The 21872-nt window shown below is 40.8% G+C and overlaps 1 protein-coding gene across 1 annotated transcript in view; it reads left to right on the top strand.

The window, feature by feature from the left end:
- The window catches only part of PTPRN2 (protein tyrosine phosphatase receptor type N2), a 604238-nt gene that overhangs the window by 316699 nt on the left and 265667 nt on the right, over nt 1-21872 (top strand). The window contains exon 12 of the mRNA XM_081882780.1: nt 14315-14379. Coding sequence (XP_081738906.1) covers nt 14315-14379 — 65 coding nt within the window. The remainder of the gene's footprint in view (nt 1-14314; nt 14380-21872) is intronic.

The raw sequence follows: 21872 nt of genomic DNA on the forward strand, positions 1-21872 counted from the left end.
GGGCAAAAAGCCCCGAATAAAGTTTAAAATACTAACTGATGCGAAAGAAAGAGGGGGGTTTGCCCTGCCGGACTTGAGGTTATATTATGAATCTGCAGCCCTCTGCTGGTTGAAGGATTGGATTTTATTGGAGAACACCGATGTCCTCGACCTGGAAGGATTTGATAATGCTTTTGGGTGGCATGCATATTTGTGGTACGACAAGGTTAAAGTTCATAGATTGTTCAAAAACCATATTGTCAGAAGGGCAATTTTTATGGTCTGGTCAAAATATAAAGACTTATTGGAGAGTAAAACTCCGAGGTGGCTCTCACCGATGGAGGCCAAAGCACGTAAAAGACTCAATATGGAGGCCCACTGGCCTAAATATTGGGAAATAATTGAAAAAATTGGAGATAATTGGAGGTTGCAGAGTATGGAAAAGTTAAAAAACAAGGTGCGAGATTGGTTGCATTATGCCCAAATCCAGGAAGTTTTTAAAGCGGACAAAAAAGTGGGTTTCCAGGAGGAAAAATCGAAATTAGAGACAGAGTTGCTAGAGCCAAAATCTAAGTTAATTTCGAGAATGTACAACTTGCTGCTTAAATGGAATACACAGGATGAGATTGTTAAATCCTCCATGATAAAGTGGGCACAGGATTTGGGGCACAACATTATGTTCGAAGACTGGGAAAGGTTATGGAACACCGGAATGAAATTTACGGCATGTAGTGCCCTGAAGGAAAATATTATGAAAATGATATACCGGTGGTACATGACCCCAGTCAAGCTTGTAAAGATATATCACCTGTCTGACAACAAATGTTGGAAATGTAAAGAGGAGGAAGGGACATTCTTACACCTCTGGTGGACCTGCCCGAAGGTGAAGGCCTTCTGGGAGATGATACATAATGAACTAAAAAAGGTGCTTAGATTTACCTTACCCAAGAAACCGGAGGCCTTCCTCCTGGGCATGGTGGACCAGAGGGTGGCAAAGAAAGATAGAATTTTCTTTATGTATGCTACTACAGCAGCAAGGATCTTGATGGCAAAGCACTGGAAGACACAAAATCTACCCACATTGGAAGAATGGCAGACGCAGCTGATGGACTATATGGAACTGGCTGAAATGACTGGCAGAATTCGAGACTCGGGAGAAGAAGAAACGGAGGAAGTTTGGGAAAAGTTCAAGGATTATTTGAAAAAGCATTATAAGTTGTATGAATGTTAAAAAATGCTCCTTTTTAGGAAATTACAGCTTCAGCATCGGAAAATTTTTGAATTGGAAAATAAGGTATAACAAGACAGAAGTGGTGTAATGAAATAATTTTATTGTGTTGAAACTAAAAATTAATGGATTTGGACTGTAATGTTTAGAGGCCAGATATCACGATAAAATGGAAGACATATTATTATGTTTAAAATAAGTTAACAAATTGCTGAGGTTTTGAATCGATAGAGAATGCAGTGCTCGGAAGATGGGGGGAGTCTATTAGATCTATGGAAATATGTATTTGGAAGTTGGATTTTGTATATTATAAACTTAATAAAAATTATATTAAAAAAAAAAATAGAAGCTTGGGGTATATTTATTTATTTACTGATAAAGTTGTATACCAATATTCAACTGTAGCTCTCGGGGCAGTTCACAACATAAAATACAATAAAAAAATACAAGATTCATGAAAAAAGAAAGAACCCCCCCCCCCCCCACAAACCAATAAACTTCCCTGTGGTTTGGCATTATGTGGAAATGGAATGAACAATAGCCTTTCCCCTTAGTGTCTCTCTTCCATAGCTGTCTTTCCTTATCTCTGTGTATAAATATTTACAGAAAATAATTGGTTTCATTTAGAAAACTTTTGTGTTTGCATTGTGTTCTGATTTGGAAGGGAAGTTAGGTCTGCTTCTCATTTGAATGCGCAACAAAATCCACACGTGGTGGCTTTTCAGTTACAGGGCAACAATCATATAGCTGAAGGTTACACCAATAAACAGTGATTGAAGTTAATTCGAAACAGGAGGGGGAGCTCTTGCCACACCAGCTTGAGAGCAGGGAGGAGGGGGAATTCTCCAAACGCTTTAAGTGGAAGGAAGGGAATTGTCCTAAAGGCTACAACCATCTTCCACTATTGGTTACTAAAGCTAGTATGGTAGTGGTATCTGGGTGCTGATTCCACAATGTCAGCTCCTGCATTCCTGCTGTCCACTGGTTACAGATGAATCTTTCCCTGATTTAAAGCTTAATTCAAAGCTCTCTGGAATCAGTGGAATGAAATAGGGCCTTCCTTTGTGGTCTAACCGTCAAAAAACAAATGAGGCTGGAGGTGGCTTTGCAAACAAATGTATAGCGAAAGCAGTATTGCAGAAGAAGAAGAAACGTGTCTGTGTGTGTGTGTGTAAAATACAAGACGTTTACACTGAATTTTTCATTGCCTGCTGATTTGAAGTAAATCCTTTTGACTTCAGCAAAATAGCCTCTTTATTAAGTCTTTATTAACATGAGAAGGAGGGGAATATAGTCAGGTGTTTGGAGAAACAGTGAGCATGTTACTGCAACTCATCTTCATTTTCATCCAAAAGCTTTATGGCAGATCTTGTTACTAGGGGCATCTTTGGCAATAAATATTTTTGTTCTCACAGTAAATAGATTTTGCAAGTGGGTGACCTTGTGTATTAAATGTGTAACTCATGATTTAGTAAACCAGTCAGTTGAAATATTGCAAATGTTTCCCCAACTCTGGCTGATTCTGGTTGTGCCAGGAGGCTGCCTGCAGATGAACAACAAACAATAGGCTAGGTTATTACTAAAATGGACCCGGAAAGTGAGGCTTTATTTGATGTGGAACAGATCAACAGCTAAATACAATATTGAAACAGACGTGGCCTTTTTCTTTTTTCTTTTATGCTGGGGGTGGGTGGAGAGGTGTTCATTAAAATTTGTTGTTTTGCAATGAAGGTGCGGTGCATTTTTAAATGCATGATGTTGCCCAGATCAGCCACTGGTCATTGTATTCTGGCAGTGGTCGATGACCATGGAGTCTGACAACATCTGGAGAAAGCACCAGAACAATTTTGCATCTGAAATATAATCAGCTGGGTTTTTAGAACACAACAAGACCACTTCTTGGGAAGTGAAACTTCCAGCCTTGAAGAAGTCTCTTCTGGGTCTTCCAATTTCCTTCCTCTGCTTCTGGTCTTTGTGGCAATTTAATACAATTTATATATTTTAAATAGTGCATTAGTAATTATTTTAACTGAGCAGTTACAGGGATACTTTGGACTATTTTTGTGGGGTGGGATATGTAAGACCCACCTTTTATCTATATTAATGTGTTTTTAGTCTTTTATTGGTTGTGTTTGTTTTCATTAGCTTTAATGTAAGGTAAAGCTTTAGGCCACTTTTGTGATGAAAGGCACTACCAAATATAATCAATAAAGCTGTATTTTTCAGCAGGTTTCTTCTACCCCCTGTAAAATTGTATTTTACCAGATCCAGGCCGCTACTAGAGGAATGCAGGATGTTAAATATAGAAATGCAGTCTAACCCGAACTGGTTTTGCAGGCAGAAGAGGTGATTCTACTCCCATTCACCTACTGTATTTTCATTCAGACTTGAGCAATCCAAGTACATACTGTTCATCCCCCTAAAGTAAGCAGCTCTGGATTGGAAAACCAGCTGTGAAATCAATGCTACCTCGAAGAATGTGGTTCTGTAGATAAAAGTCAGTTTCCTGACTCCATTCTTCGGCCACATGTCCTTTGCAGTCCATTCTGTGTGACCAAGGAGTGTGCACTGCTTTCTCTCAGACGCTGCAGCCTTGGGGGGGGCGGGTTCTGGCGCTGGTGGGGGCTGGAGCAGCTAAAGAATGCCGTTGCTTCTGCCACACTCCCCAAAGCAGCCTCAAATCCTTTTCAGCTACCAGCAATACTTACAATGCCTATACTTCATCCTCTGTGGTAGTCTGACCCATCAGGTAAGCATTACGGGACTGCTACTCCACAGCAGGTAGAAGGGCCTACACAGAAGAGAATTGCACAAAGGAGGCTCTTGCCATAACAGGTTTTAGCAGTATTTTGCTGTGTTATTTATAGCTGTCATGGGTGAACCCCAATTCAACAGGGGAAGACCTAGTGACCATTAAGCAATTTTGCTTTTGTGTGATACACACACACACACACACACAGTTTTACAGTTTAGAATATTCGTTTAATATTTGTTTAAACAACCTTAAAACAACCTTAAAACATCAATAATTTCCCTTCTTCTCTTCCTGTGGTTCGTTTTGCATAACATAAATCCCTGCATATTTTACATAAACTAAACCATTCATTATTCCATTATTACCTTCCTACAGCAGGTTACCAAACATTTAAAAAGGAGAGATATAGTCAATATGGGAGACTTCAAGTACAGTGGTACCTCGGGTTACATACGCTTCAGGTTACATACGCTTCAGGTTACAGACTCTGTTAACCCAGAAATATTACCTCGGGTTAAGAACTTTGCTTCAGGATGAGAACAGAAATCGTGTGGCGGCAGCAGGAGGTCCCATTAGCTAAAGTGGTGCTTCAGGTTAAGAATTGTTTCAGGTTAAGAATGGACCTCCAGAACGAATTAAGTACGTAACCAGAGGTACCACTGTACTCTGATATCTGTTGGAACTCAAATGCTATCAAGAATGTAAGGTCCAACAAATTCCTCCATTGCCTCACTGACAATTTCATTTCCCAGAAGCTTGAAGAAGCAACAGGGGATCATTTCTCTTGGACCCAGTTCTTCACCAACAGGGAGGAACTGATCAATAAAGTGAAAGAACTGGGAATTTTGGGAGGAAATGATGAGGTACTCTTAGGTTTCATTATACATTATAGGAAAGGGAAAGTTGAGTGTAGACGGACATGTACTCTGGAATTTAAGAAGGTTGATTTCAAAAGAAGAGAAATACTGTGAATGTTGTGTATCTTTATTTCAGTAAGGCTTTTGATATTTCATAAATATTCTTCTGGAGAAGCTGGTAAAATGTTGGCTAGATGAAATAGTTGTTTGGTGGATTTGTAGCTGGTTCTTCTGGAGAAGCTGGTAAAATGTTGGCTAGATGAAATAGCTGTTTGATGGATTTGTAGCTGGTTGACTGCCTTAGTTAGACCTGGAGTACTGTGTCCACTTCTGGGCATTATAGTTGAAGAATGATATGGGCAAGACGGAACATGTGCCTCTAGAAGATGGTGAACAAGATGATCAGGGGTCTGGAAACCAAGCCTTATGAGGAACAATTGAGGGAGCTGGGTGTGTTTAGCCTGGATAAGAGGAGACTGAGAGGAGATATCCTAGCCATCTTCAGATATCAAAAGGACTGTCTCATGGAAGATGGAGCAAGCTTGTTTTCTCCTGTTCTGGAGGGTAGGACCCAACCAATGACTTCAAGTTACGAGAAATGAAATTCTGACTAAACATCAGGAAGAACTTTCTGACAGTAAGAGCTGTTCGACAGTGGAACAGGCTCCCTCAGAAGGTGGTGGACTCTCCTTCATTGGATGCTTTTAAGCAGAGGTTGGATGGCCACCTGCCACGGATGCTTTAGTTGAGATTCCTGCATAGCAGGGGGTTGGACTAGATGACCCTTGGGGTCCCTTCCAACTCTGCAATTCTGTGATTCTATTATAGCTTTTGAACTAGCTAAACCTAATATAAATAATCAATTGGATTTCTTTAATCAGTGGTAGTTGTAAGTGAAGTAAAATGCTGATGTGAAACTAGTGATACAAATCTTTTATTATCTACTTGTAGCCTTCACAGTGCTTGTCATGTCTCCAGAAGAGCTAAATTACAAGCTCCACTGAGATCAGCAAAAGAAGCCTTAATTCTGCCTTTCCTGTGTCAGTTTTACTGGCTGTAGCGGCCTTTATGGGACCAGTACAGTGAAAATTGCCGTAAACAAAAACCCCATTTTAAATTACTCAAGGCGTCAAGATACAGATGGGGGGTGGGGAAATACTTCCAATAGACTGGAGGGTGAGACGTTGCTATGAAAAATTATATTAATGCAAAAGAGATTGAAACAATATCTAATTAAAATCACTTGAAAAATGACTTGAAAATTGGATTTGACATAACATTTACAAGGCTGTCACTATTATTACTGTGCAGCTTAGCCTTTTTGTGCCACCGTTTTCATTGCAGGTTTGCCAGAGATTAGAAAAGAGACAAGTGAGCGATAAAGGTCTTGCATATTTCCCTGAGTTTGAATGGAAAAGGAGGGGCAAAGATAGCTTTTCTCTGCAACCTTTTGGCCTCGTCTTTGACAAATAATCCCTTTGGATATGGAAAAAGGAAGCATTTCAGTGTTGCGCCTGACCATTTAAGTCAGCCACATTGTCACTTCAATGTCTGTAACATATAGCTCGTTGGCGGTGGTTTTTAAATTATTAATCTCTCTAGTATAGCGTTGAAATTGGAAATAAAGCAAAGACCAAATGTGCTATGCCCAAAAGGAACAGGATGGCAGAGGGAAACAATGTCACATTATGAGAAATCTAATCATTTATACTGACTGTAACTATGACCATTTGCTAGAGAGTTAATAGGACCAGCCATAAGCCTTGGCACTGCCTGGTCCAGGTATGGTCTATGTCCCCATCACCCTGAACTTCGTCTGCTGTCTACACTACTACAAATCTTCCTAATTTCACTCTTCTTGTGCCAGCTTCCTGCTTCTCAACCTTTTTTCCCACCCCAGAGACTGGCTGTAGCAATTTTACAAATGCTTTAAACCTGGGATGTGGAACTTGGGGCCCTTGAGATGTTTGGGAAGTACAAATGGGATAAATTCCATTGGTACTACGCTCCTGTTGTGGTATCTATTTCTCTAGGGCAGGGATTGCCAGCCTTTTAGGGTGAGTAGGAACATTAGGACCTCTGAGGAAGTCCTGTGGGTGCCAATCATAAAATGGCTGCCGTAGGGGGTGTGACATAATACAAAATGGCCACCAAGAGGAAAAACCAAGACTAGACCACAAAATGGTTCTTGAATGCTCGCCCATCTTGCTCCACTACACTTGCTCACAAAAAGAGAAGCTTCCCCCCCCCTTTCCTGTGTTCAGAATGGGAGGTGTCCAATCTTGGCATCCAGTGAAATGTCAGAGTGTTTGGGGGAGGCAGGTTTAATGTAGGAGAGCCTGAGCAAACTGAGGCTAAATAACTGAGCAGGAAAGCAAACAGTCTCTCATGTATTGTGCATTTTTGAGGGGATATTTACTGAGACATTTTGCGGGCACAAAACTGATGGCTCTTGCTTGAGAAGAAGCCAATCAAACATATGTATTGTTGTTGTATTTTTGCTTTTAATTACCTGTCTCTGAATGACTGTGTTTTATCCATTCGCCTTACCTAAACAGACCTACTGGTTTGTATTAAAAATTAGCAAGGCAAATGGATATTAGCTAAATTACATTTACCACCCAATGTGGTGAGGCATGAAAACTTATTTGATGTTTGTTAAGCAGTTTCATATCTTCATGTGAGAGGAAGAAGTGGACTATACAAATGTCAACTATTTATTCCAAAGGAGCAAATATACCTAACATTTCAACTTCTCCTGCAAGGTAAACGCCCAAAGGATGCTGAAATGTCAGTGGTTTCTTTCTCTCATTTCAAACCCTATTTTTCACTTTTATAGTGAAGAGTGTGAATTCAGACATAGGCTAAAGCAAACAAGTAAGTCAGCAGTGCTTAAACTGAATTGTTTTGACAGATTAAGAGGTCTGGCAGAAAGCTCCTCTTTGGCATCGTGACCCAGAGTGCTTAGTACCCAAAAGTTGCCTAATGATGCATCGCTTGATGTGGTTACCAAACATTAAGCCATCTCCTCCTTTCATAAAATGGCAGTACAGCTGGAAGGGCTGTAACGGTCATCTATCCCAACCCAACGGAAGGCTCGTCTTTGGCAGTGAAACAGAAATAAATGCATTTTTAACCTACGAGAGCCAGTCGGCTAATGGCATTTGCATTAGCCACTGAAGAATGTCTCAGCCCCCCCCTCTCTCTTTATGCAGTCTCATTGAAGTCTGCTGCATATTCTGATGTAGTTTAAGGATTTCGGCTGTTTTTTCTCGTGAAATGGTTTCTCTCCACCCGTCTCGCACAAGCCACTGAAATAAATTATGTTGTTCAGAAAGTGCCTCATCTCTCCTTTAGTCAGATCCAAGGCCCTGTGCTGTGTCAACCTCTACCTCTCTGAACACTCAGTAACCCTCCAGTCGTGCCGCTTAATAGAGCAAAGCCATTAAGTTGTCCCCATTGTAATTTAGATCACAGAAGAAACTTCTACATATTCTTCCAGGTTAAAATAACTGGTATAAAGTGAGCAGGCGATATTATTCCACTGTAGCTACGTGCTTAATTATATGGAATTGTCAAGTGCAAAGAATTATTCTGATAAATTAAAATACTAATTAAATAGACTATTGCCGAATTTTGAGAACATTATAGGGTTCCACTTCTTCAGGTAATTTGCATATCCTTCATCTACCGAATTTAATTTTAATGGACTTCTTTTTGTGTGTTCAGAAACCCTTTTGTCTCATGAGGAGATTTTTTAAAAAAGGAATTCATATGTTGTTCATTGCCTTTCCTTAAAATAGCAGCTCACTTTTTTGCATCTTCCCTTGCAATGTGTGCTATCTTCATTATATTTTAAATAGTTGAGGGAAATGTTACATAGTACAGGTGTATTTCTGTAGGGACGCAGGTGGCGCTGTGGGTTAAAGCCTCAGCGCCTAGGACTTGCTGATTGAAAGGTCAGGGGTTCGAATCCCTGCGGCGGGGTGCGCTCCCGCTGCTCGGTCCCAGCGCCTGCCAACCTAGCAGTTCGAAAGCACCTCCGGGTGCAAGTAGATAAATAGGGACCGCTTACCAGCGGGAAGGTAAACGGTGTTTCTGTGTGCGGCTCTGGCAAGCCAGAGCCGCGATGTCACGCTGGCCACGTGACCCGGAAGTGTCTCCGGACAGCGCTGGCCCCTGGCCTCTTAAGTGAGATGGGCGCACAACCCCAGAGTCTGTCAAGACTGGCCCGTACGGGCAGGGGTACCTTTACCTTTACCTTTACAGGTGTATTTCTACAATTCTGTTTTTGTTTGTTTTGTTTTTTTAACCATGAATTCTGTAAGTAATTGTTTCCCAAGATGTCTTTGACATTTGAGCAGAGAGCAAAATTTCAGCTCACAAATCTGCACACAGCTGTTTTCATACCATATAATCTTTTTTTTTAAAAAAAATGCCTGATGAACCCACTTCTATCCATATTTCTTCAGATGTTCTACTATGTCCAGTGTGACTTAATATCTTAGCAAATGTGTTGAGGACTATAGCCTTAACTGAATACTGTCCATTTTTTTCTCCTCACAGTTATCAAGACAAACCAGGATTGCCACACCAAAACTTAATGCATGTTGTGAAAATTGTGCACATGCTTTTAACATTCCATAGATCATTTAAAGAATTTTTAAAGGGTGTGGTTTTAATTTTTCCACAAGATATGTTTATGAAACATTTGGTTGCATTCTGCTTTTTACCTTAGATTTTCGATTTGAATGAATAAATCTGTAGTTTTTGACATCTCACAGCTACCAACACAGTTTTCCATAACATCTCCACACTATGAAAGGATTGCTAACGCCCACCCCCGATCTCTTTCGCAACACTTTTTATTTCTTACAGGAAGGGGATAAAATTTCCCAAGGTAATCTATAGTGTCACTACCAGCAACATTAAACCCTTCATTTTGGGGACTGCAGACAGAGCTTTGAGTAATAAAGTTAAATCCAGCACACTACACTTTGTTTTGATAATGCCAAGGTAATCTTGATTTGAACACCTCCTAAAAGGTGTAACAGGTGTCATTTATCTTCACTTCTGCCTTACAAGGACTTCAAACCATCAATTCATAATAATGAAGGAACACGAATTGCCATTATTACTTCCATCAATATGAGCTGGGTCTAGACACATCAGAAAAGCGTTATGTTTAAAGCGTTGTAAATTTAAACAGGGAAAACAGGCAGAGAAAGATGGGACTCCACATCGCCACCTGATGGCACAATGTTCTATCGTATATATGACGCATATAAATCGCTTTTTCTTTACCAGTCTATCTGAGTCCATAGTCTCACTGCATCAAGCACAGACTAGATGTACTTCTAGTTTATTGGGTAGAAAGGGGAAACAGGAGGCATGAACTAATATAGAACAAGGAACTAATATAGAACAAGGGACTTAAAAGAACATCGGATCTGGGTCCTGGATGTTTGGGACCGTTTACTGTCAAGGTATGAAAAAGTATGGAAACTACTGCTATATTTTAGTGAAATGCAGTATAAAGGCTAGAAAGGTTTGGACAAGAGAAATATCCGTTTAGCTGTGAAGCTCACTCAAAGATGTTCAAAGAAGGATGACCCAGGAATAGGGCAAGTCAGTATCTCTGATTATGACTTTCCTCACAGGGCTCATGTAAATTAAGTTATTGAGATTACTTCATGTTAACTGCTCTGAGAGTAAAATATAAATGGTGCTTGAGGAGGCTTGAATATCTGAAGTTATTAATATGTTGTTCTAATACGTAATTGATTACTAATACATATATGGCAACTGGAGACTCGTGTGAACTCACTCATGTCGTTCTCTGGATAATATTTTCTCAGTGTCCATTTTCTCTTTGTACGCTCCCCAGTTTACACATGGACCTATTCCAAATTTTACTCAGTACTCAGACACACTATTGACACATACCAGTAGCACACATCTCCATAGTCAGCATTCATATATTGATTTAGCAAATGATCAGTAGTTTGATGAGCACAGCAGAGGAGCAATGTTTTTCCACACCCTCATCTGCCTCTCGGCCTTGTATTGTAAAATACTGAATACTAGGCATGTTCATAAACATTCAATAACGTATCAGCACTGGCATCAGTGACTAGGAAAGTTCCATGAGGAAGCCAGAGCTCTTACAGCAATTGCCATGGGAGTGTCAAATACCACAGCCTTTGATTATGTTAAGTTTTCTTCTTTTGTCAAGTTTATCTGATTTGAGGGGTAAATTAGCAGGAAAACACCTCAATATCGTGGTGAAAGGCCTAAAATTTTGTCCAAAGCTTGCTTTGTCTGGTAGGAACTATGTATAAATAGATACATAGTATTGGCAGATAACTTCCATTTTCTTACAAATTTGTGTAATATCTGTGAAACAGAGCGAATTCAGGTTGCAGTATTTTGCTGACGTATATATAACATATTGGAGACAACGTTCACTTTACGTATCAAACTTGAAACCGATGGGATTTGAGTGCACCTTCTTTTTAATTATTCCAGTACGTAAAAAAGTTGTTTAGTACATGTACCAAACCAATGTGATCACTGATGTAGATGAAAATGCATTTATATATACTGCAAGAAATACGTAGGCGTTTACACATTGAAATCATTATTCTCTCAACAAGGCTTGCATCTTAATCCCCATCCCAGCATTGATTCTGAGCAGCTAGGGAGAGTTGAGTCACGTCTTTGCCTCAGTTTGCCCTTCTCTTTGTACAAAGGGGATTTAATAATATTTACTTAGCTATCTCTCTGGGGAATTGTAAGGATAAATAAATGGACTGATGTTAGTTGAGTCTTTGAATGCGTGAAGCACTATATAAATAACTAAATAGCAATACTGAATTGAATTATCTATCAATCTACACTTCTAGGCTGCAGTCCAGGAAAGCTCTTGAGCATGCTTGAAAGCAAAGAGAGTAAAACATTTTTGAAGCACTAGAAATAAGTGCAAGAACAAGAATGCAAGGGGAGTGTTCAAAAGTTTATGGGATTAAGAAGACTGGTAGAAATGGGCAAAGAGCTGAATTGTCATGGCAAATTCCATATCTTTAGACACTGGGCCATCCCCACCCCCAGAAAGAAATGAACCAGATTGTCACCTGAACGAAGTTCAGTCCTTAGGCACGGAGACCTCCATGTGATTTGTTGCAAGAATATGGGGCTGACAGTAGTCTTCTGACCTAAACAGATTTCAATGAGGGTATGATTGAATGAACAAGTGCCTCCACATGAGGTGGGGAGTATACAGTGGGTCCTTGGTTTATGAATTTAATCCATTCCGGAAGTCCGTTCTTAAACCAAAGCATCCTTAAACCAAGGCATGCTTTCCCATAGCAGCGGGGGACTGAATTTACAAATGGAACACACTCAACAGGAAGCGGAACATGTTCTTATTCCAAGGCAAAGTTCACAAACCAAAACACCTACTTCCGGGTATGCAGCGTTCTTAATTTAAGTTGTTCATAAACTAAGCTGTTCTTAAACCAAGGTACCACTGTACATGTTTTCTTTCTTTCTTTCTTTCCTTTCTTATATTAAAATGTATATCCCACATATACAAAATAACCACCTAAGGTAGCTTACATTACATTAGGGTAAAGCAATATAACTGTTGGGTTTTAGCATTGTAATTTGGTTAAAAGAATAAATACTAGAAATGGAGAATTCCCTAGATGAGGTTTAGGGCAAGTACTCTTTGGTGAGAGAGCCTCAGCAGAGATTTTAAAATCACAGCACATGCAGTAAAGTAAAGTGTGGAAATACAGGTTGTTAGACCTTTACAATATCCCTTTCTAAGTCACTTTTAAAACTCTCCACTTATCTTAGTATGGAAAGAGACCATATGTTTGGTAAATTTACTGACAAACTCTTCAGACGTCAGATTTATGTGCTTTTCCATACAGCAGATAGATAACACAGGCAGCAAAACCTGGCTTAGTTTCAAAGTGGTAAATGTTTCTAAATTATTTCTATGGAATGACAAAGATGGCTTGCTAAAGCCATTCATTGTAAGCTTGGAGCATTCAGCTTAGATGTCTTTACTGGTTGAGTTCACAGTGGAAAGGGAGAGAACAAAGAGTTTGGTAACCCTTCCAAGGTGACAGTAAATGACCCAGCTAAGCCTGGCAGGACAGCTTATTCTATGGTCTTAACCCCTTCATGAATTAAGTAGAGTTAAGCATGTTGATTATATGAGGCTAGATATATCCCATAATAAAATAAAATATGATCAAGGATGAACCAGCAATGACAGAAACTTAGAATCCTGCCTGCAGTCAGAAGGGGCGAGACTGGTGTACACAGTTTGTCCTCTCTTTTGAATGCTGGAATAGAGCATTAGACAGGATTACAATTACAATGAAGTAACTAAGTTTTGAAAGGCTGTGGCCAGGTCTAACTTCTCTAAGAATGGATGCCATTGATGAACCATACAGAGCTGGCCATTGCCATCACCTCTTGACCCAAGAGCAACACTACATTCAGGAATGCCTTTCAAATGTGAGACTTGTTACTTTAGGAAGAGTGCAATTCGGAGCAGAGCAGGCTGGACACTTCATCTAAACTCACCAGAACCCCTGACCAGCAGTATGATTGACCCTGGTGTATAAAATCAGCAGCTTTATCTGATATCTACCAGATATGCAAGAACAGCAGCAGACCCATGTGGTCCAGCAACTGATTGCATGAGGACTGAAATCTCAGGAGGACACCATATCTTTAAAGTACATTTAGCACACATTTTAAAACATATGGCTTCCCCCCCCAAAAAACCTCCTAGGAGCTGTAGAACTACTCCCTTGCAGAACTACAGTTCACAGCACCCTTTACCAACTACAGTACCAATAATTTTGAGGAGAAGACATGTGCTTTAAATTTATGGTGTTGATGTGACCCAGTACGTGGATGGACTCTGATATTAGCTGCAAAGCCCTGTGGGTCATGGTGGGAGTGCCTTCTTGGTAATGGCTCCCTGGGTGAAGAAGATCCTCTGCCAAGTGTTTTGGCTGTCCATCTTTCGGACCCAGCAGAAAACATTTGTCTGCCTCTATGACTTTTGAGTGCTAATATCTATATATAGAACTGTATGTGGAAATTCTATGATTTTGGTTTATATATTGTTATCAGACCTGAGGTGATCTGATGGACAGGATAGGAACCCTATTAATTAGTTGAAAACTCTGTTTCTTGGTTTATGTAATCCTATGTGACAATTAGAGCCAGGTGGTCTAAGAACTTGAGTCCAGGTTCAAATGTTTAGCTATGTTTTAAATGATTAGCTGAGAGCACATTTTGATTCCTCAACCCATCCCTGTAAAACTGAAATAATCCAACTGACAGGGATTCTTTGTGGATGAATGTGGGAAAACATTTGGCATCTCAGCAGTGATGAAAGTGTATGATGCAAAACCCTTTCATTCTCAACTTTCCTTTAACTCTGCCGTTCTTTAATTTTCCTAACAGCTGACAACAAAGACAAGCTTGAAAAAGCAACAGGACTGAAAATTTTGCAGATTGGCATGGGGGAGGTAGGTGACTGCAGTACATGTCATTATCTAAAATGCCTGATTTGTTATTTTATAAGATCCTAGATCTTGCGGATGTTCGTATGTGAACTGTGTTAATCATCCTAAGGGCTTTTAAAAATTCTGATTATTAGACTGTTGTATCTGTCATAATACAATATCACATTCCACCTACCACATGAGTAAATCTTTGTGGCCTTTAAGAAATAGATTTCCTAGCTTTGTAGTATGTCAGGAGCAAAATCCCCTAGGACGAACAAAGCAATTGATGTGTCTGATTATTCCCACCTGGTTTCACTCAAGTTCTGTTTCATCTCAAGATCCGCAGGGACCTAAATTTGATGTATTTGTCCTTCCAATATGTAGATGAGTCTGCTTGTGAACTGCTGTTTTTTTAAAGTATAAATACAACACATTTCTAAGTCATTATACTCACATCACTAGGCAAAAAATAAATAAATCAGAACACAACTCTGTACTGATAGCTCATCATTTATTAATGAAGATTTTCCAGAACTTTCCATGAATTACACCAGATTGTAAATTCTGGTGTTATTTTTACAAAGAAGTAGCAAGCCACTTTTAGCATTTCTACAGAAGTTTATTCCCCTCCAAGAAATAGGGGAATCCCCACTGTTCCTCTTACACTGTTCAGGTGTCCCTTGTAATATTTTTACTTCTAAATGACTCGATAGCATGCACACTTACGTTGTCTAGGTTACGGAAGACCTGTCCTCAGATCGCAATAGAATAGCAACCTTTATTTCAATTGCAATGCAACCTAGAACATGACTTGCCTGAAAACCAAGCAGTGTGTGAGAGAGAGAGGGGGAGTGGCAGAGAAATTCAACAGGGACAGGAAGTGGACCCATCAATTGTATCCTTGCATATGTAAGAGATAAAGTGCTCTTGATAGTCAGGAATTCATTGTGATAGGTGGATGAAGAGCTCCAGATAATCAGCTGGGATTGCAAGGATGTCTGAAAGCATCTGTGGCATATTGGAGGCTCTGACTGCCCAAAGGAAAGCCACCACAACCCTACATGCTTTCCAACTATTCCACATCCAGAGTTTCTTGTATTGCAGTGAAACAACAAACAGCCACATCTGGGAGCTTTGAAGTCCTATCCTGTGCATGCTTACTAAGGGCCAAACTGTATGTGATGCTCAAAAATCACTTGCAGTTGTGGCGAATAGCAGATAAAGGGGACTGGCCAGGTTTAGGACTATCACATGCATGGGAGACGGCCCTCTGCTCCCTTCACTGTTGATCCTGACAAAAGCATAAGCCGCTATTTGAAATTATTGGTTCCAAAGATCAGGGTCCCAGTGGCAATGGCTGCCATTTAAAGTGGGAGAAACATGCAAACAGCTTCCGATGCACTCAGCGAAAGAGAAAGCAAAAGCTGAGTGCCCAAATATTTAAAGCCTTTGGTCCCACCCACCACATTGCAACATGCAATTTGCCCCAGCAACCCGGCCATCCAATTGTTGCTCCAGGCCAGCTCACTTTTACCTGCCTGGCAACAGAGGGTTGGCTTGGCAGACCCTACCGCAACACATGCTCTTATTTCAGGGAGAACACGCTCTGTAGTGTTATTCTAAAGCACCAATGCAGCAGCAAGCAAAGGCTATAGCAGCCAAGTCTGCTGCTTGTGGCTGGAAAGCCAAACAGGAAGTTTGTGACTGTTGCCATGGGAACAAAGGGGCAGTCCATTCTGTACTGAGCACCGGATGTTAGCTCAGTGGGTTTGTCACATGACCTGTACAGGATGTACATGGGTGGAGTTTTGGAGTTTCTCTCTGTTTTGTTGAAGAGAGCAGACATCTTTACTGTATGACTGCTAAAGACACAAATAAAGACATGTAGATACGTTTCTGTCTGTGTCTGATTCCCCTCCCTGGGGATATGCAGGGAGGAGGAGAAGGAGGAGAAGCAGTTGGTGTGTTTTCCTCACAGCCTGAGGAAAATCGCCGGAACGGACCTCGAGTATGTTGTTTCCTGCCGGGAGTCGCCGGAGGGAGGTCTAAGGAATTCAGCCGGTGCCTGAACAGATAGGCACATACCTCTGAACGGGCTAGAATTCTAACATGTAGTGGGGAGGAAAGACAGGGGTTTGTTCCTCTTTTAATTAGATAATCTGTTTTCTGCTGGATTTAACTAGTGTATTTTTTACTTATCAGCATATTTCAATGTTTTATGTAAACCACTTCGATTTCCTTTAAGAAGCGGGATGCACATAAAATAAACAAGCAAATGCAGGAACATTCAAGTCTGTGATTACTTGTGCTACATCTTGTACATATATGTTTAACACGTGCACCAAACTTACACATGTATGCATGAGCTGTGCATTTAAAAATGCAGTTCCAGTCTTTTATTTATTGTGCTTCATACTTCAAGTCATGACATATGCCTGTCTTATTTCATGTGTTCGGAGGGAAGGCTCCCTGACATAAGGAATTGTTCCTTGACATATATAGCTAAGCATGTAATTTGAAGGCAGCAACCTTAGCAGACTTACCTGGAGGTAAATTCTATTGAAATCGATAGCGCTTGCTTCCAGATAATGTGTTTAGGATTGGGGTGTTTGTGGGAAAAGTAATTAACCCTCGGGCATTTAAACAGGTTAGCAGCTTTCCAGATGCAATTCTGATTTTACTGAAGTCAATGGGATTGCTTTTCTGAACTGGCGTCTGTGCTAGAAGGTTACAGAGCAGGGAGTTTTTTTTCTACAAATGAGTGTGTGCCTCCTGGAGACAAGACTGTGAGATTATTATCTGCGCTGATGTAATTAAGCGAGGAAATTTGAAGCATAGCACATAATTGTGAAAACACGTCTTCAAGGTATAATGCGGCTGTGTATTGCGGCTCAAAGAAAATTAGTAACAGTATCACAAACAGCAAGTATTCATAGTCGTGTCACGGTGTCTTATTATGTAAGTCCCATGAGATTTCAACCTTCACACATACTGATAAAAAGGGTAGAACCCTTGGTTCGGATGACCCAGACTTGCCACCAGCATTGCTAGATCAGTTCTATCAAAACCATACTATTTGCATTCTCCATACTGTAATACTAAGAGTTTATTAAAATGTTCTGTGGTTTTTTAATGACCATTAATGTGCACATAACAGGTCTAGTTTGTCCTGTTTGTTTGGAGCCTTTTAAAAATATATATATATATATTTAATCCTTACCTTTCTCCACGGAACTCAGGAGGGCAGCAGGTTGTATCCCATATTCATCATACTCGTACTCTGTGATGTAGGTTAGGCTTAGAGACAATTACTGACTCAAGACTGGGATGCAATTGGCGCTGTGGTCCAAACCACAGAGCCTCTTGGGCTTGCCGATCGGAAGGTCGGCAGTTCAAATCCCCGCAACAAGGTGAGCTCCCGTTGCTCTGTCCCAGCTCCTGCCAACCTAGCACTTCAAAAACACACCAGTGCAAGTAGATAAATAGGTACCACTGTGGCGAGAAGGTAAATGGTGTTTCCATGTGTTCTGGCTTCCGTCACGGTGTTCTGTTGCGCCAGAAGCAGTTTAGTCATGCTGGTCAAATGACCTGGAAAGATTTACAGAAGCTGTCTCAGTTTCTGATTTGATCCCAGAATGTCCCACATTTCCTTAGGAAGTCCTTACTTTCATTGGAGAAATGTTGGAGGGTATGGAGTTATGTGACCCCCAAGCAAAGAAGATAGGTAAAACTATACTACCTTTGGAACTCATCTGAAAGCAGCACTGTATAGGGAAGTTTTTAGTGTTCCATGTTTTGTGATGGTTTTATATATGTTGAAACCCCCCAGAATGGCTGGGGCAACCCAGTCAGATGGGCAGGGTAAAACTACTACTACTACTACTACTATTATTATTATTACTATTACTATTAACTAGGATGTCCCTATTTTCACTGGAGAAATGTTGGAGGGTATGGAGGTGGTCTTTGGGAAGGGAAAGGCCAAGCACAAGTTAGACAATAATGTGGCAAGAATACCAGCCTATGCTAATCTAAGGTCTATATGCGAAAGTACCTATGGAATAGAAGCCTGCCTGTGCATATTTACCCCAAAGTAAGTCTCAGTGGGATTTATTACTATGCAAGTATGCACAGGATTGCAGATATTCAAATGATACATGGGCTGCAGTTGTTCGAGCAATCCTGCTTAAATCAAGCATAAAATGATCTGTGGAAACATATGCCCCTAGTCCTGCAAACACTACAGGTATTATCTTTATTTGAAACTGAAACGTGACAATGACTTCCAGGACGACTCTTCTATGATTAAAGCTAATCACACGCCCATCCAGTGCAACTCCCTCTGTCACTTATCAAAGTGTTTATCCCCCCTTGAGTACTGCACAGAAGAAGTATTTTGACTTGTGACTGACAGGTCGCAGCTTCAGCTCTGAAACGGGTTGTCTCCTGTAATCTCTTCTCTTATCTTGCGATTCAAATATCTTTACATCTGTTTTCATGCACGTTTTGCATAAGGAAATGACAGGGAGCTATGATAATAAAAAGTTATAAATGGCTCCTGAAATTCAGAGGCAGCTATCAGTTTATTCTGATACGTGTTGTGCTCTTGAAACATTGCGAAAAGCACAATAGTGAAGTGTCATGTTGCCTCATGAATCCCTCTGTATCGGAATAGCGCGTGTGATTTTTAAACTAGCAGAATTGTGAAGTGATTGAGCGGTTGCTATGGCAGCAGCAGTAATTCCTTTTTTTCTTTTTTTTTTATTCAGCAACATGTAAAATGAAAGAGGGAAGGTACCGTATATGCCTTGTGGCTGTGGGAATGCATATGTTCTATTTTGCTTTTGTTTGGGCTATTTAAAAAATAATAATCAATACACGGAACATATGTTAATCCAAGTCACAGTTTGTATTTGGGCTTGACAATGTTGTTGGTTTTTAACCATAGACTGTCCTCTGAAAGGACAAATTGCTAAAAGGGAAAGGCTAGCAGAAAACCTGTTGGCTGCATGTTGAAACATGAACACAGAATTAAAATAGAGGGTGTTTTGTTTTACGATCCAGTATGCCATCCAATATAGACCCTGGTTGCCAAAAACGTGCTATGCTTATGCATTGTTTGGGGAAATTACTAACCTGTATGGGGTTGCTCCACCAAAGATTAAAAATGACTGACCTCAACCTTTGTTATAATGGTTTTGGTGAAGTGGAAGGTAGCTGATTCGTGAGCTTTTGCACCCTTTTTCTATGTGCACAAATCTTTCTCACAACTTCTAAAGAGGTGGATACCGTTCTTTGGATTGTAAATAGCCATACAGAATATTAACATAGTAATCAGCTGGGACCTATTGAAGTTAATGGACCTTGGTTATTCATGTCTATTAATTGCAGTGGTTGAGTATGACTGGCACTGGATACAACAATGTGTGTGTGTTTGTGTATGTTATAAAGGTACCAAATGTTGTTGATGGTTTCTGTCTGTCTTGAGAGAGAATGGAGTGTGCCTTCGGGGGTGAACTCAAACCACTGCATTAACAGCCCAGAAGTGACCTCCATAGGACACAAGCCTGGCAGTTTGTGTGGAGGTCCTGGGCTGCCCAGACCACAAGGCTCCCTATTTCGGCCTTGCTAATGTGGTCCAAAGGAAAGCAGAACAATGTGTTTTGCTTAGCTGCAGGAGTTGCTGGAAGGAGGCATCCAACTGTCGTAGGGACTCCAGTCTGGATTTGTATAGTGTTTACTCCTCAGCCTTTTTTTGTCCCAACGATTTTCCACAAGGCAGCCAAGGTTTAGGACCAGAGTTTTCCTTCTCCTAGATGGGCTACCTTCCTATGCTGATGAGCCCCATCTTCCCCACACTTCTCTCTACAGTATGTGGAGAAAACACTTCTTGACCATTCGACCCACTATTGGTCTCATTCACTCAATCCATCAGAGCCTGTCTTCACATACAGGGGAAGACCCTAACTCACCAAGGATTTGAGACCCATCGACTACCCTGACCTGGTTTAACTGGCCAGTCAAAGCTGTTTCCCAGGGCATGACCACTGTCAGATGCTGACAGCTTCTGAGAGCCGCATGTGAGAGCTGAGTGCAGGGTGGGGACCAAAGGTAGACAAAGACAAACTACCCCAGAAGGAGCATGACATGCCCCCCATCAGAGGTACTACCCTTCCCCTAATACCCCATACACCCCTAGGTACCAAATGACTGCTCCAACATTAGTATTTATTTTAATTCTACTGGTCTTTCCCAGTCCTGTGGTTCTCTAATTGTCAAAGAGGCATTGCTTTTTTCTGTCTTTAGAGCATGTCTTTTATCTTCAGTGGGAACTATCTACCACTATAAAAGAAATAACTGAGCCCTTCAGGCAGTATTATGCTTTTGATCTCCTCCATAAATCTCATTGTTATCAGAGTCCTGCTATCATCAAGTTGGGGGAGAGTGGAGTTTAAAAAACCCAGTTTTCGGAGGCGTACCTAGACCACAGGCTGGGTAGTGTAATGTAGGGAGTAGAACTCTTATTATAGAACTACTGGCCCCAACCTAGTGACACCACAGAGCATTTTATTATATTTAGGCTTAGGGCTGGATCACACATCCACATCTGTGACCTGCCAACTGCCTGAAAAAGAAACCATAGGGAGGCTGCTCCGTATGGCATGTCTTTTAGTGTTTTTAAAATTCTATTTCTGCTTCAGGAGAATCAATGCTTACATTATAACTTCTTTATAGGCTCTGGTGGTTTTTCGCCACACTAGCTCAGACTGCTAAAATGTGGGAAGGTGGGTCATGGCTAGCTGGGTGCAGGTTCCCTCCATGCAGTTGTATTGTCAAGGGGCTACCACCCCATGGCGTTCACACATTCATAAGACTTTGTAAGCCTTTTGTGGGAATTCACTGAGATGAACTTCAGGATCCTTCCCCCAAGTTGGAAGTTTTTATTGTTCTTGTTGTTACCTTCAGTGGGTGCAGTTCAGTGGGTTAATGGCTTTACAAGGCCCCCTCTTTAGATGGTTTTTTGTTTTACTTCACTTTGAAATGTCCTGCTTCATCTGAGGGGCCCCTCCCTTGCTCATTGTGTTGAGTGGAATCCTGGATGTCAGCTCCAAAATCCTGTTCTGATGGTACCGCTGGTGAAGATGGTTATGGTGATAAATAATTTAATAATATTCATTTTTTATCACATATATAAACCTGATATTAACAACAATAGGTCGTATGTAGAAGTTTGTTTAGGTGCATAACTTGGCCCTCCAGGTGTTGTTGGACTATAGAAGAGAAGAAGAGTTTAGATTTGATATCCCGCTTTATCACTACCCGAAGGAGTCTCAAAGTGGCTAACAGTCTCCTTTCCCTTCCTCCCCCACAACAAACACTCTGTGAGGTGAGTGAGGCTGAGAGACTTCCAAGAATCGTGACTAGCAGCTGCATGTGGAGGAGTGGAGACACGAACCCGGTTCCCCGGATTACGAATCTACCACTCTTAACCACTACACCACACTGGCTCTCTA

The sequence above is a fragment of the Podarcis melisellensis genome, assembly GCF_964234715.1.
Source record: "Podarcis melisellensis genome assembly, chromosome: 12".
NCBI classification, from domain to species: Eukaryota; Metazoa; Chordata; class Lepidosauria; order Squamata; family Lacertidae; genus Podarcis; species Podarcis melisellensis.